Source organism: Nematolebias whitei, chromosome 5 (genome assembly GCF_014905685.2).
Source record: "Nematolebias whitei isolate Nwh7 chromosome 5, NemWhi1, whole genome shotgun sequence".
In the NCBI taxonomy this organism is placed as follows: domain Eukaryota; kingdom Metazoa; phylum Chordata; class Actinopteri; order Cyprinodontiformes; family Rivulidae; genus Nematolebias; species Nematolebias whitei.
This window is the reverse complement of record NC_056502.1, coordinates 20519287-20534163: the sequence shown is the minus strand read 5'-3', so window position 1 is coordinate 20534163 and position 14877 is coordinate 20519287. Positions and strand designations below refer to the sequence as shown.

At 39.8% G+C, this 14877-nt stretch overlaps 2 protein-coding genes across 2 annotated transcripts in view; one reads left to right on the top strand and one right to left on the bottom strand.

Moving 5' to 3' along the window:
* setd2 (SET domain containing 2, histone lysine methyltransferase) overlaps positions 1-942 on the bottom strand; it is a 27147-nt gene extending 26205 nt beyond the window's left edge. The window contains exon 1 of the mRNA XM_037676338.1: positions 765-942. Within this exon, the coding sequence (XP_037532266.1) occupies positions 765-799 (35 nt within the window). The 5' untranslated portion in view covers positions 800-942. The remainder of the gene's footprint in view (positions 1-764) is intronic.
* A 3792-nt stretch (positions 943-4734) lies between these two features.
* Positions 4735-14877, top strand: part of rbm12bb (RNA binding motif protein 12Bb) — a 24090-nt gene continuing 13947 nt past the window's right edge. The window contains exon 1 of the mRNA XM_037676334.1: positions 4735-4871. The gene's annotated coding sequence lies outside the window, so the exon portion shown is untranslated. The remainder of the gene's footprint in view (positions 4872-14877) is intronic.

Genomic DNA, 14877 nt, shown 5'->3' with positions numbered 1-14877 from the left:
TGTGTGTGTGTGTGTGTGTGTGTGTGTGTGTGTGTGTGTGTGTGTGTAAGAGGGGGTGGATACGGCCTTTAAATGGATGAATGCATTCACTGTGAAAATGAGCATTAAATGAGTGGCAAACAGATTTCATTGTGTCAAGTTTTCTAAATAGCCAACCTACACCGTATTTAGAAAAACAGATCATGCAGAAAGACCGTGTTTTAACTAACCTACTGCCTTATGACCCTTGCTTTTAAGAAATATGTCAGAATCAACTCGGCTAGCTTGACCGGGCTAGCATGAAACCTCTTCGGAGGCCATATTTTCAAAACTGTTAGCTCCTGTTGTGTAAAGGTGAATGTTATTAATGGCTGGCCAACACTTCCTGTAAACATTAACACAACAAGTGCGGCATTTAAGTCGTAGTTCGGCTGAGTGACACATCAAAGTATTCTTGTTTGCAAAAAACCTAGTCGACGAACTACATCAACACCCGAAGCTAGCATTAGCTGTTAGCAGCCCGTATGCTAATTATACTTTTTTTTGGCGACGTTTGACATAAAACAAAAACATTTGTTCACAGTGAATATTCTTCTAGTCGCGAAACCTCTTAGTTTTGAGAAAGCATGAGGATAACTCTATTTCAGGACACAATTTACCTGCATTATGTTCACCCGGCTTAGCTTGCAAGCTAGCTATCGATGTTTTCTTGTGTTGCTGCATTTTTTTTTTTTTTTACCAGAACTAAAGAAACCTCAAGTCAACATGGATCACGCCATACTCACTTTACGACGTGTTGAAGGTCACAGGGTTCCCCCATCCTCTAAAAAGGTCTGCAATCGTCCCTTTGTAAAACATCAAGCGTATTCAGACGTCAGGTCCATACGGAGTTGTCGGAAATGACCGTCTGCTCCAGAGCTGCTGCTGCGCCTCAGCTTCGGCATGGGGCAATGTTGGTCCAACCGAGCTGCTAGCATGTGCTCAGACGTCCTGAAACAAGGGTCTGAGGAGAAGAGGAAGCCAATAACCCGTAACGTTAATGGGTTTACCAGACCCGTCACTAATAAAATAGATATCTGGATTAGTTTGCATGGTTCTGAGCATTATTTTTGTTGAACAAATTGATTCCAGTGAAGCTCGGAGTGTTGCTGCTGTCGACAGAATCACATGATGTGGAGACACAGCTGGTGCCAACGATGGGGAGAGAAAACATTCATGTTAAAATAAAAAGTTTTAAAACCAATGAGCAAAGTAATAAAGAGACACAGGCCAACTGTGAAATAATACATATGTGTGAAGATCTCTCATTTATATGACAGAAAAAGAGAAAAACAAAGTTGTTGTTTTGATGTCCCATCAACAATTCTTCATAAAATGTTAAATCAACTTTAATCAAAAGAAGAAGAAGAAGCCAGAACTGCATCGCATTCTCCAGTTTGAAAGAGTTTGCTTCGCTCGTTTTCCAAATATGTTGAATGCAATTCAGAAATGCGGGTCTGCACTTAATGTAAACAAAACACTCGCAGAGTCCAATGAACCTAATCTGTGTACGTAAACTAATATGAATGGTTAATTTAACATTTACCTTATTTTCAGCCACTTCGATTTTTTCGATAGGTAAACAAATGCATGTAGCAGCTGGCAGCCAGACACAAATTTTTAATTTAAGAACGCATAAGCCACATTTAATCTTCTGGCTTCCTTAAATAACCTTTATTAATTGGCTTTTTTATGTACGTGGATGTTTTTGTTCAGTGCCCTGAGACAACTTCTGTTGTGACTTGGCACTACATGTACCAAATGTGCAACGAATGACAATAAAGAACCTTGACCTATATAAATAAACTGAATTGAATGGAATTTAATTTATACAAAAATATTTTGTGGGCTTTTGTTTCTTTGTACTTAATGTTTTGACATTTTTGTGCGGGACAATTTAAACCAACTTGTGTCTTGTGATTCTCTAATTATTTGTAGCTCTTTTATATCAAACGACCTTTTCGTAGATCACAAATTGCTAACTTTGTTTTATTTTGATTCTATTACATCCTTGTGACAATTCTGACCACGATTCATTTAAATGTCACCTACGCATGTTTTGTTATGACTTCTGTTATAACCGTTTTCAAAGATTTCTTAATTATAGACACCATTAAATAAGTCGGTACCCTTTAAGCTAGTTAAAAACAATGCTTCAATTTTTGTAATAACTTTCTAATGTATATCTGAATTACTTTAATATGCAAGAGGAAATAAAACAAATTGTAAAATTAAAAAATTATGTTACTAAGATATGCTAAAATATAGACAGATTTGTTGGTACCTTTAAAGACTTTAATATTTTGCGTTATAGTCATGAGTCAAACTAAACATTTGACCTTTATAAGTAACACAGATGCTTTAAAGCTTTTCACCTTCAGCCTATGTAAAGAGAACAAACATGCCACTGGGAAGTTAGGTATCATGGTATGGCCTACACTGAACATAGATCAGAAAGAGCAGTCTAGAAGTGTCTGAGGAGCTCAGAAAGAAAATTGTAGACCTCTGCGTTAAAGATAAATGCTACAAAACCATATCCAAGCAGCTCCACGTTCCTGTCGCCACAGCTGTATTATTTAAAAGTCTAAGGTTCATGGGACTGTAGCTAATCTGCCAGGACGTTGACGCAAGAGGAATTGCAACCCCAGGTTGATTCATGGGGCTGGGATAGTGTAGAGGCAGGACAGCTGACTCAGAACCCAAAAGACCCAGGTTCAATCCCCAGCCATCCCCACATGCCATGGTGTCTCTGAGCAAGACACCCAATCCCTAATTGCACCCCGGCAGCTAACGTAGCTGCCCACTGCTCCACCTGGGTGTATCCCGGGTGCGATGGGTTAAATGCAGAGAACCAGTTTCACCATTGTATGGGAACAACACGTAGCGCTTCATTACTTTATTTATTATTATCTAGTGGATAATTTGGCTGGTAGAGAAAGTATTCACAGAAATCATCCTAAACCATTCGATCCACACTGAAAGGTCAAGTACGGCACTTTCTGACCACACTATCCATCGCTTTTTGAGTCATAATGGGCTTCATGGAAGAATACACAAGAAAATGCCATTATAGGTAAAAATAAAATAAAGTAAAATAAAATAAATCATTAAAAGGCAGACTGGAAGTTGCCAAATCTCATGTTTCTGTTTGGGAGAAATTTCTGTGATAGATGAGACAAAGTCAGATCTGATACGTCAGGCGAATCAGTTGTGTTTTGTTTAATGTGGCAGGCTCACCGGCATCTTTAGTAGTTACACCTGCAACATGCAGACATGGTGAAGACGACTTGCTAAAGTTCAAACTGAGCATCAGAAATAAGAAGGAAGACAGTTACAGTGATACGGCTGATGGTGCCTGATGAGCTGGTCTGGTTATTTTAGAAAGTGATGATCTACTAGGATTGTCATGCACAGCCATGTTGTGTCTGCAGCGATTCATCATAGCAGACAACGTTTTTCCTAACTCCTGGTGAGCTTGTGGGAATTGTTGCTTCAGTTTAGTGTTCTTAGCAGGCAATGACATTCACAATGTGGTTTTGCTGCTGTAGCCCATCTGCTTACAGGCTGACAGGTGTTCAGTAATGGTGTTCTGCAAACAATGTTTGCAACAAAAAAAAAGGTTGTTTGAGCTACTGTTGCCTTTCTATTGCCTCAGACCAGTCTACCTATTCTCCTCGTCTTTGCCCCTTTCATGGCAGCTGCATTTTTTAAATCCTTTTGTCAATATACACAGTGACAGTGTCCCTCCTCTGGACATGTCCAAACCATCACAGGCTCTCTGATGATCTCATTCCTAATATTATCCATCCTTGTCACTTCCAAGGAGAACCTCAACAGCTTCATTTCTGCCACTTCCAGTTCTTTCTTCTGTCTTTTTCAGTGCCAGTGTCTCCAGATCATACAACATAGCTGGTCTCACTAACATCTCATAAACTTTTCCTTTGACCTTTGCTGACACCCTATTGTTTCACAACTCTCCAGAAACTTTTCTCCATCCAATTCATTCTGCCTGGACTCTCTTTTTCACCTTTTTACAACACTCCCTGTTTTCCTGGACAAGTCGACCCAAAGTATCTGAACCTTTGTGACCTACGCTCCTGCTTTTTCAGAAATATTTGTAATCTCAGTAATACACTCTGGAGATTCTAACAAGGTTGAGTCAGGCCCTCTGGATGTATTCTTCTTTGTTGAAACGTTTCGTCTTTTATCCAGACAAATTCTTCAGTCTGAGGTGCCGCAAGCAAAGCAGAGAACAGAGCTTGCAGCTCCTCCTCAACCTTGTTAGATTTCTCTGCCTGCATTATTGAGCATGCATCAGGAGGCTCTGGAGATTACTTTTCCTTAGTCACAGACATGTATGTGTGAGAGTTGATTTTTGAGGCTAAGAGCATTCTAAATATCAGAAGTTTGTCAACATGTAGGCAAAAGACATACATTGTGTTTTAGGCAACATTAGACTAAGACTGGATAAAAGGTACATAAGAAAACTGCAAAACCCAAGAATATATTTTCCATACGCTTTTATATTATTTTACATAAATTTAATTACGTTACATAAACAAACAGAGAGACTAAAATGTTACAAGAAATAGTTTCAAAAAACCTTGTCTAAAAGTGTGCTTTTACATACCAAGTCCAGTAGATGGCAGTATGCAACCACATAATTTGTCTGCGACGAAGAAGAACCTTTAGTTTGTCAACCGCAAAAACAAACAAACAAAAAGAAAACACACGAAGAAGAAAAGAAAACCGATCTTCTTCGAGTCGAAGCTGCACTGAATTTAACCGAAGCCGGACCCATTTGCAGTGTGTTCCTCTGCACTTTCGATTTTGTTCGAGCATTTGTCCGTTGTGTAAGTTCGGCCTCTGTCCAATGGGCCATTTTATGAAAATATGATGAAAAAAGTGTTGCATTCGAGACCTAACTGCGACGAACATAGCACGAGCTAAGGCTAAAGCTGAAAGCTATCGGGCCTTGTTAGCCGTAAAGCTAACGTTAGCTTAGCGCTGTCCACCGTCGGCCAGGTCGTCGACGATGCTTGCTATTAACAGCTATGATTTCACGATAAATGTGGCATTTTGATCACAGCGTCACAGTAATTTTAAACAAGATATGTTTTGTCTTAATTATAGTTTTGAATTCCAGCTAAACGGTTTCATCGACATCCCACGAGGTCACTCGTTTTTCCCCTCACTTTTGTTAGCTTTGCAGTGAAAGCTTACGTAAGGCTCTACTTGTTTAAAGACGTTTTATTTAGTTATTTAACCTTTATTTATACAGGTAGTCTCATTGAGTCATGAGGACTCGTTTAAGAGGGACCTGTTTTAGACATCATATAGAGTACATACGATATACAACAATTAGGCACTTGGACATTTTTCAAAAGCTGTTTTAATGACCTGCTTGCAAAAAAAGAAAGCACTAAAAATGCAACAAAAGGACACCTCATTTGTTAATATTGAATGAATAAGACAGGAGATATTGTCATTCAAGGTAGTAGTTTTAATGTACTTTAATTAAGCTTATTTACATAACAGAGAAAAAAAATGGTGTTAATTAACAGACATTTCTGGTGTTTATTAAAATGAACACCAGTTCTAAGTGGTAAACAGTATCCTAATCAAATTCAGTGGTGATGTCACTGAATATATGTAAATGTTTTTCCTGCTGACCTTGGGGTCACCAGGTGACCTTGATGACTCCAAGGTCAAAGGTCACATTAGTGCAGTCTTGAAGCTAACAAACGGTTACTTCAATGAAAACAAACATGCACAATTTGTGATGCATTCTAAGGTGAATTCTGTACAACTGTGACTGTAAGTATTCACTATGACATAATTTTCAAGTATGTACAATCTGTGGCGGCCATATTGAATAATGGTGTCTACATTGGAGAAAACTGCAAATTTTAGGTTGTGCCAAACTATATCGTGTAGGGTATCAAAATGGAGCTCAGAATGAGAGGTTTCTAAAACTGCACCTTATGCCCAGATTTAAAACTTTTTCCCCTCTCTTTTAATGTAACGCAAGATCACCCAGGCTGTAGTCTGTCAGGAATTTGAAGAGGGGCATCTGATGGTCCTAACACTCCTCCTCTGCCGCACTGTCTCTCCAGTATGACGAACTGTTTTCAAGCCATTTCTCTTTTGCCACACTCAACACCCTACCATGGTAAAGTACATTGCATCCATCCTCTTCAGAAAACCAGACATGGTCAATACAACAATCAACCAGACTCTTAGAATTGTTCACGACATCCCCAAGAACTTCTCTCTGCTCTTCACTCAAACCCAGTTCTTTGGCCAGCTCATCCTTAAGTTCATCACTTTCTACTGCTGCTTTCAGTTTCTTCTCCCTGAGTTCCGATGTTTGGTTTCCTTCTTCTTTTCTTGTCTGACCTGGTATTCCTTTTCACGTAGTTTTTCCCTTCTGATTCTCCTCACTTGCTTTGCTCGCTTGACAGCAAACAGGATGAGGCGGTTCTGCTCAATACACTTCCTTCTTTTTCAACCATTCAAGGGTCTCGTTCTGCTTTGCACGCACCTTCCCGTCAATGTATCCCATAGTGGCATTTGGTGCGCGGTGGTGCTGGCTATCAACCATGGCGATAACTCTTTCACTAAACATGTTATCAACCGGGGCTGACTTGGTCTGCTCCAACAATGCAGTGGAGGGATTGGACAAGACTCCTGAGAGGTATGGTTGTAGCTGCCGGGTTAGCATCCTGACCGTTGCCTTGAAGAGGACATGAAGAGTCTCTTTCAGCTCACTCTGGGATTCATCATCCACTTGTTGTAGACATCTGAGGACATCATTCTCCTTCAATGGATTCTCAAAAACATCCTTCTTGGCTTTGAGGACATTAAGAGGCTCTTCTTCAAATTTGGTCAGGTTTTCAACAGCACACCAAGAAGGGAACATCCTCAAGGTTTGTTTTGCTAGCCATAGAGAAGAGACATCCATGGCCCAGTCACAATCTTCCCCAACAGACCCAGGCTCAGCAGGTGAACAACAATCGAAGCGTTGGTGAGGTCCTTGATGATCGATGTGCGTACTCCACTGGTACAGTTGCAAAAATACTGCAGGTAATCTAAAATCTGTGTTCTGTAGCTGAAAAATATTCCTGCTAAATGGAACATAACATGGAGTCTGTTCCCTACGTATCGAACAATCAGTTTGAGATCAGTGCCAACTTTTTTGAGGAATGATTTGAAGCCTTTGGTGTCACCTTTTCCTTGCTTAAATCTCATTTTTGACAGCATATACCTGCACAGCAGCCACGACTGAGAAGCTGTCCCACAATCTGCTTTTGTTTCTCCAATTGTTGAAGAGAAGTCCTGCTCTCATTGGCTATACCATCAAGAGGATGGATATTACAATTCAGCTGCAAGAGTTCCATGTTTAAATCTTCTTCCAGTTTTTCCTCTGACACATTTGTTTACAGCCACTCGATCTGAAATGGTGTTTTTGAGTTTTGAGATGAAAATATTGCTCACTTCCAAAGAACTGGTAGCTGTTAGACTTGCATATGTTTCACTGATGTCACTGAGCGCTTCCTTTATATGAGTCGCAAAGTCATCTGTAGTCCCTCCTGCTAATGCATTCACCTGTAACTGAAGTCCCCATGGGCAGGGAGGGGGATCACCCGGAAACATGAGATGGACCTCATTGATGTACTGAGCTGACAAGGATGTTGCATCCCAACCAAGAGTAAGATCAACACATGTCTCATTCACTACCGCTTCTGCAACCTGCACTTCACTTAACACACCAAGTTCAAATGCAAATTGGGCAACAGTTGAAACATCAGCCTTTCCTTCAACCTTATAGCCAGTGATATTCTCAACATCTGCTATAAGATTACTTGTCTCCTCCACTGGCACCTGGTGGAGGATGCATGAGTACGCTGCAAGTTTTGTAGGATGAGGCATATGTTTTAGAATCCTTCACTGACACGGTGTCACAGTCAGTTGAAGATTCACAGTCCAGTAACAACCCTGCAGTTTGTCATTATCCACTTCCAGTTCTTTGATTTTTTTTCTTGCACAGTTCAGTTCTTTTCTGACTTCTCCCAACAGTCTCTTAAATTTACACGTATGTTTACGTTTCTTCTTCTGCACTTTTAGACAGACCAGTTCAATAGACTTCTTCAATTTTCTAATTTCAGCATCATTTTGCATCACAATCCTCTTTAACTCTTGTCTTTCTTTGAGCAATTTTGATTCTATGTCTACCTTTCGTTTATAAGCTTTCTTAATTCTTCTATTTTCAACACTTGACAAGAGCAAATTGTCAAAATTCTGTTTAAGTTTTTGTTTGCTAGACACTTAATTTCATAAGTGATGTCCGCCTGTTAACACATTTTTTGCAATCTGCCTTCAGTCGCTTAAGGGAGGGTGCTGTCACAGTCGGAGCTGACACAGAGCTCATGAGAGCAAAGGGAGTACAGCTGGCTGGTCGTTTAACTGGTGTAGCATGAGGAACCTGAATGCTGGGAGCATGGCAAGCCAGGGCTGGACACTGCTTCAGAAGAAGCACTGTCCGTAACATTAACTTTCCTGAGCAGATTACTGAATGTTTCTCTTAAAAGACGCACAATAAGGTGGCCATCCCTTGGTATATTTTTTACTTTCTGTACAGTGTCTATTACTGCTTTCACAGCTGTGTTCACTGTTGTAAAATTGATTGTTTGTTCAGAAATCAGTCCGTTTTCTTTGGCTAGCTTAAGTAAATGAGACGTTGTCTCCCTGAGAACTTTTGGGTGATTTAATTAATGTAAATATAACGGCAGTCCTTTACGAATGGGAGTAGTGCTCTGCTTTATGTTGGCTAGGTCATCCTTGAAACTTTCAGTGTATGAATGCAGATCACTGGCTGTCTTCAGATCTATGGATGACTCAGAAGGCAAAGCTGCAAATAAAAGTTCATTGTAAATATAGTGTTAGTGAGTTCATGTTTTGTTACAAGAATAACTGACTACAAAACAGCCTACAGGAGCAATTTGAGAAATTGGCTAGACATCCATAGTACAGGCCACACCCAGAATATATGAACGAATGGGAGGATATGATTCCCATAAAAAATAAGTGTACCTGTAATTGTATTCTAATTTAATAATAATAATGATCTGTTATTGTTATATCCTATGTTATTCTTCTTATAATATAAATAAATAAATGTAATGGCAGATGGCCGCTTGTCCTGAGCCTGGTTCTGCTAAAGGTTTCTTCCTCATAAGGGAGTTTTTCCTTTCCACTGTCACCTTCATGCTTGCTCAAGATGAGAGTTCTGTGATGGAGTTAAACTCAAAGCTTCTTCTCAGAGAAATAATGTTAAATTATTATTTTACATATGTTACATATGTTTCTGTTCAGTGCCCTGAGACAACTTCTGTTGTGACTTGGAGCTATATTAATAAACTGAATTGAAAATTGAATTATAATTATTATAAGTAAAATACTTAAGTTACATAATAATAATTATAATATAAATTATATTTTTCATAATTATTTATTTTTATAATTATTATATAAACTTTCAATTTTAGTGCTTGCCTTCAGCAGGTACAGCACCAGTTTCATTCGTCTCTGGTGTATTTGTGTGCTGAACTGTAATGACTTGGGGGGGGGGGGGGGGGGATAAAAATTAGTAGAAGCAAGACACAATGATGACAAAACTTATGTGCAACTAACCCATAACCAACCAATCGAGTAAGAGATGGTTTCACTTCATGTGTCGTGGCTCATCTCGACCAATTAGAAAGCAGCATACTGGGAAAAACGTCAGCCCGCCCAAAGTTACTTTGAGAGTACACTCATTAAAATGCATCAATCCTTTATAATTAAACAATATTAAAACAAGAGCTCCCCAAAAATAACATTCTAAGACATAAATAAACCAGTCTAAGTAAATTAATGACAGTAAAACTTGCAAATGTTTATTTAGAAAGGAATTATTCTCCGGACGTGGAGGGGGCGGATGACAACCCATTACAGATCGACGTCAAAACTAGTGGTGGTCAAAAATGGGGGTGCGGAAGCTCTGATCAGCATAAAACTTTGCCAAAATGATATTTATTACATAAACTACACCAAGTAAACGTTTTTACTCACCTACAAAGTTACGCTGGTAGCAAATTTTGCATGTGAAACCCAAGGTGAACTTTGAAAATTTAGCACGTTTTGAATTTTGAGCGGATTTTTTCAGACACAGTTCAGATCGTTTTGACAGGTCTCCAAAACCAAAATGTCAACCTTTCCAGTCGATTTCATCCAGCGTTAGACACCCTGATCTGCATTTTGCAAACGCTGGGATTCGCGGTCTTTAAAAACGATGACGTCATCACTTGAGGCTGCGGTCAGCAGCTCTTATAGTGGATGTTCAAGTGCCTACAACAATAGAAAGCAATTAAAATATGTGGGCACTTGACGAGTGTGGTGGAAATTATCATTATTAAAGGACTCCCAGCATTTTCAAATGACTCCTACCAGAGACTGTCAAATGGCAGTTGGAGTAATTTGCATCCCATTAGACCATCTTTTGTTGTGTACAGGTAATGCTGTCCCAGGCAAATGCTAAACGGGGGGGATGGGTGATAGTGTGAATGATGTTGATACTCGGATGGAGAAGAAAAAACCCTTGATTATATCCACCTCCACGTGGATAAAAAGCCACGTCACAACATATATTTCACTTACTCTGTTGGCTGAGAAGCAAAGATGTCAAAGGTTTACAGTGCACAGCAGGCTTTGGATATGATTCTGAACAATGTCAACCCCTGTGACTCCGAGGGAGAAGAAATAACCCTTGAGCTGAGTTCTGATTCTGAAATTTCTTCTGGTAAGATTTCCTAAAGTTCCTAATTTCCTATATTTGTTTGCCAGTTATGCCTATTGTGGTTTTGGAAGAGACGCACTGCAAAAAGTACCATCTTGATAAGTTAAAATTGCTCAAGAATATGTATTTTGACCTAAAACAAGACAAATGGCTTGATAAGATGTTTTTACTTAGGGTTTTATGAATGTTTTAGTTAAAAATGTATTTTTTTCAAGTAGCTGAGGGTTTTTTGTATAAATTTATGTAAAAAATATCTTTAGCTACTGGCAAATTTTTAAAAGACAAAATTACTTTAAAAAGCTTTAAAATATCGGAGCTATTTTGACTAAACAATATGCCACTTTTTTTCATTTATTTAGTTTATTCATTAATTTTCATTAAAAACAAAGCAAATTTATGTACAAGAAAAATATATACAACTGAAGAAAGAAAATAAATGAAAGGCAGCAGAAAAAAAAATCTTTTAGTATCTGCTCCGTCACACCATCAAATCAACCCAAAAAATGTAATCTCCACGTAACAAAACAAACAAAAAAAAAATTAAAAAAATCTTTTTGCAGTGTGAAAAAAATCCTACATTAGTACAAAGGAGGCATAGTTGAGATGTTTTGGAATTACAATTCAAATATTATGTTTGTGTCAGTTTCACATTATTTCAACCTTTCACTAATCAAATCTCAAACATATGGTCCTGTAGATGAGGAGAATTCACCACCTCCAGAAAAGAGAGGACGCATGGAGACACACGAGTGGCTCACAGAGACAGCAAAAGACGGCACAGTGTGGCGTGAAGAACAGATCGGAAGACCTCTGCATCACAGCCCAATTGAATGTCATTCCACGGATGGAGAACCAACTGCTTTAGCCAGAAGAAAAGTGTCGAGTCGCTTACAGAGTTTCCTCTGTTTCATCTCTCTGGAAATGCTTCGGACCATACAGGAGTGGACTGTCCAGCATGCACGCCAGTCACAGCATAAAAACTGGTTCATAGCCCTCCCTGAACTTATGGCATTCATTGCAATCCTCATCCTGCGAGGGATTGTTCGCCTTCCAGCGCTGCATGACATATGGTCTGCAACACTGGGAGTGCCCTCCATCAGCAAGATTATGGCTCGAAACCGGTTCCAGGACATCATGCGGCACCTACGCTTCGATGACAAGGACACACGCAGTGAACGAGTTGCAAATGACCGGTTTGCTGCAGTCTCTGATGTTTGGAATTCTTTCGTTGCCAACTGCATAACTTCTTACAACCCAGGAAGGCACATCACCATAGATGAGCAACCTTTTCATACTAAAACCCGTTGCTGTTTCCTGCAGTACATTGCAACTAAACCTGACAAGTTTGGCATAAAGTTCTGGGTGGCATGTGACCTGAAATCAAAGTATGTATGCAATATCATCCCATATCTTGGCAACGACCCCAGTTGTCCCATGGGGGAAAAACTATCGGAAAATGTGGTAATGAAGCTTATGGAACCATTTATGGACAAAGGAAGAACCGTTACCACAGACAATTTTTTCACCTCATTGTCACTAGCAAAACGACTGCTCAGCCGGAAGACCACCCTCCTTGGGACAGTAAACAAGATTCGCCGTGAGCTTCCAGACTCTGCCAAAAAAACTTTGGACCGTGAGGAATTCAGTACACAGGTGTTTTCAACCTCTGGTGCCACACTGACCGTTTATGCGCCCAAACGGAAAAAGACTGTCTGCATCCTCAGTAGCATGCACAGTGTGGTGGAGACTGTGGACACCCGGAAAAAAAAGCCTAACACAGTCACCGACTACAACAGCCTAAAATGCGGTGTGGATGTCATGGACCAGATGGTGCGAAAGTACACTGTACGTTCAGGAACACGGCGTTGGCCAGTCGCTGTGTTTTACAACATGATTGACATTGCAGCACTGAATGCATATGTGCTTTTTCAGGCATGCACTGGGGTCAAAGAGAGACGGACGGATTTCCTGGTGAAGCTTGCAAGAGAGCTTGCACAGTCTCATATGGCAGCCGAGCAGGTGTGTAAGGAAAGCCCTCAGCAGCAACCATCCACACCTGACACAGGGAAAAGGGCATTGTGCCAGGTTAAGTGTTGCTGCAAGAATAACCATGCCACTAAGCGTTGTGTTGCCTGTAACAGGTTTACATGTGGCAAATGCAGAAAGGAGATGTTGTGGCACTGCCAGGTGTGTTTAGACAATCTATAAGTGTGATGAGTCTCTTGGGTTTTCATACCAGTCTGACAATAAGCAATGTAGCGAACTGCTGCACAATGACTGTATGTAAATAGGCTGATTGGCATAGTTCATATTTCTGCATAGTTTACATTTCTATTTACGAATACTTATTTATCATATTGTTGCATGCTTATTTTATTTTATCTTTTATTGCTTGCTTGTACTTAGATTTATATAAAATATTTTGGACATCCACTGTGGGAAGCAAAGTAAGAATTTCAGTGTACAGGGAAACGGTAACATGTGTCTTTAATGTGCATATAACAATAAAGCTTTGAATTTTGAATGTAAATTTCTGGTAACGTTGATTTTTATTTATTTTTATTTTTTTTGGGGTGGGGGGGTGTTTTTCAAACCATAATCATTACAGGAGTTAAATTGAAGTTCCTTTGGAGACCAACTTGTTGCTGAGTAGAGTGTCTTTAGAGTTACTTCTTGCAAATGTAATTGCCTCATTTACATAACAATGGAGGCAAGCGGGCTGAATTTGAATTAATTTAAATTTGAATTCTTTCTAAAGTCAAGTTCAAACCTGCCAAATGGCAGTTCCTTGGGATTTAAAGGTATAACTGCCAAATGGCAAAGGTCTGGGAGTTCTAGTGTTAAATCGTGATATGCAGACTCATTTAAGAGGGACCTGTTTTAGACAGCATGATGTAGAGTAGAGATGACTATAAAAAGCAATTATTGTGGTGGAAATTATGTTTTGTAAGTGGGTTTATCAATCGTGATATGCGGAGTTCAGTGACGATTATGGATTCCTCTGGTGCAAACGGTGCGGAAGCGATTGGTATGAACGTTCTCAATTCTTTGTTGGTAACCATGTTACGCGATTTTTTGGGGGAGCATACAGTTAGACATGCTATTTTCTTGACTATGCAGTAGTTGCTGCAATTTTAAATATAAACCTTTCAGAGCACATCTGTAATTCAGCTTTGTCATCAAAAAGGAGAAAAGCGTTCTTGTCACATCTGTAATTACATCTGAGGTGCTTGTCAGATCTGGCATGCAAATAAATTAGGAGGTTGGGTAAGTTTGGAAACATTGGCAGAACCAGTGGATTGGCCTCCTTTTTTCATCAGAAATGTTGGTATACCTTATGGAACAGTATCTGGTCAAAACTGGGAGGAAAGCTGTCCTGCAAAATGTGCTAACCACAAACAGAGATTTTACACTGTGGAACTCATCCTTAGAGGTGTGTAATATTGTCATCAGTGATTGTGAAAGTGTGGATGAAGATAACTTGGTTTTTGATGATGATCAGTTGTTCAAGTTGAGCCTTCATCATGGTAGATTAATAAGCTGCTGCTGGGTTTGTGTTGGCATATTAGTTTTATAGACAGGCACCAACTGATCTGAATAAGCATTATTTTCCAAACACAACAAGATAAAATAACAAAGCTCCCTATCTGTTGCTAAAATGGCTTAAGTCAATCATACTTGTACAGCGTATGCAGTCAATGCATATCTGTTGCAGCGTATTTACTATGGAGGGATGGACGGCGACGTCCTGAGCTGTGCAGCGCCCTGTTAGTTTTTTTTGGGGGGGGTGGCATAGCCGCACGCTGTTTGCGCCGACAGTTTTACAGTTTTAGAGGAGGTCAGTAGAGAGACAGACACATCTCAGCCACATGATGTCTGTACTGACAGTTTTGTTTTTATTTTTGGGACGGAGAGAGACAGATGCACATGAGCCATCCACTGTTTTTACCGAAAGTTTTTGTGTGTGTGTGTGTGTGTGGGGGGGGGGCATTCAGCGTGAGTGTTCAGTAGGAGGGAAGAGG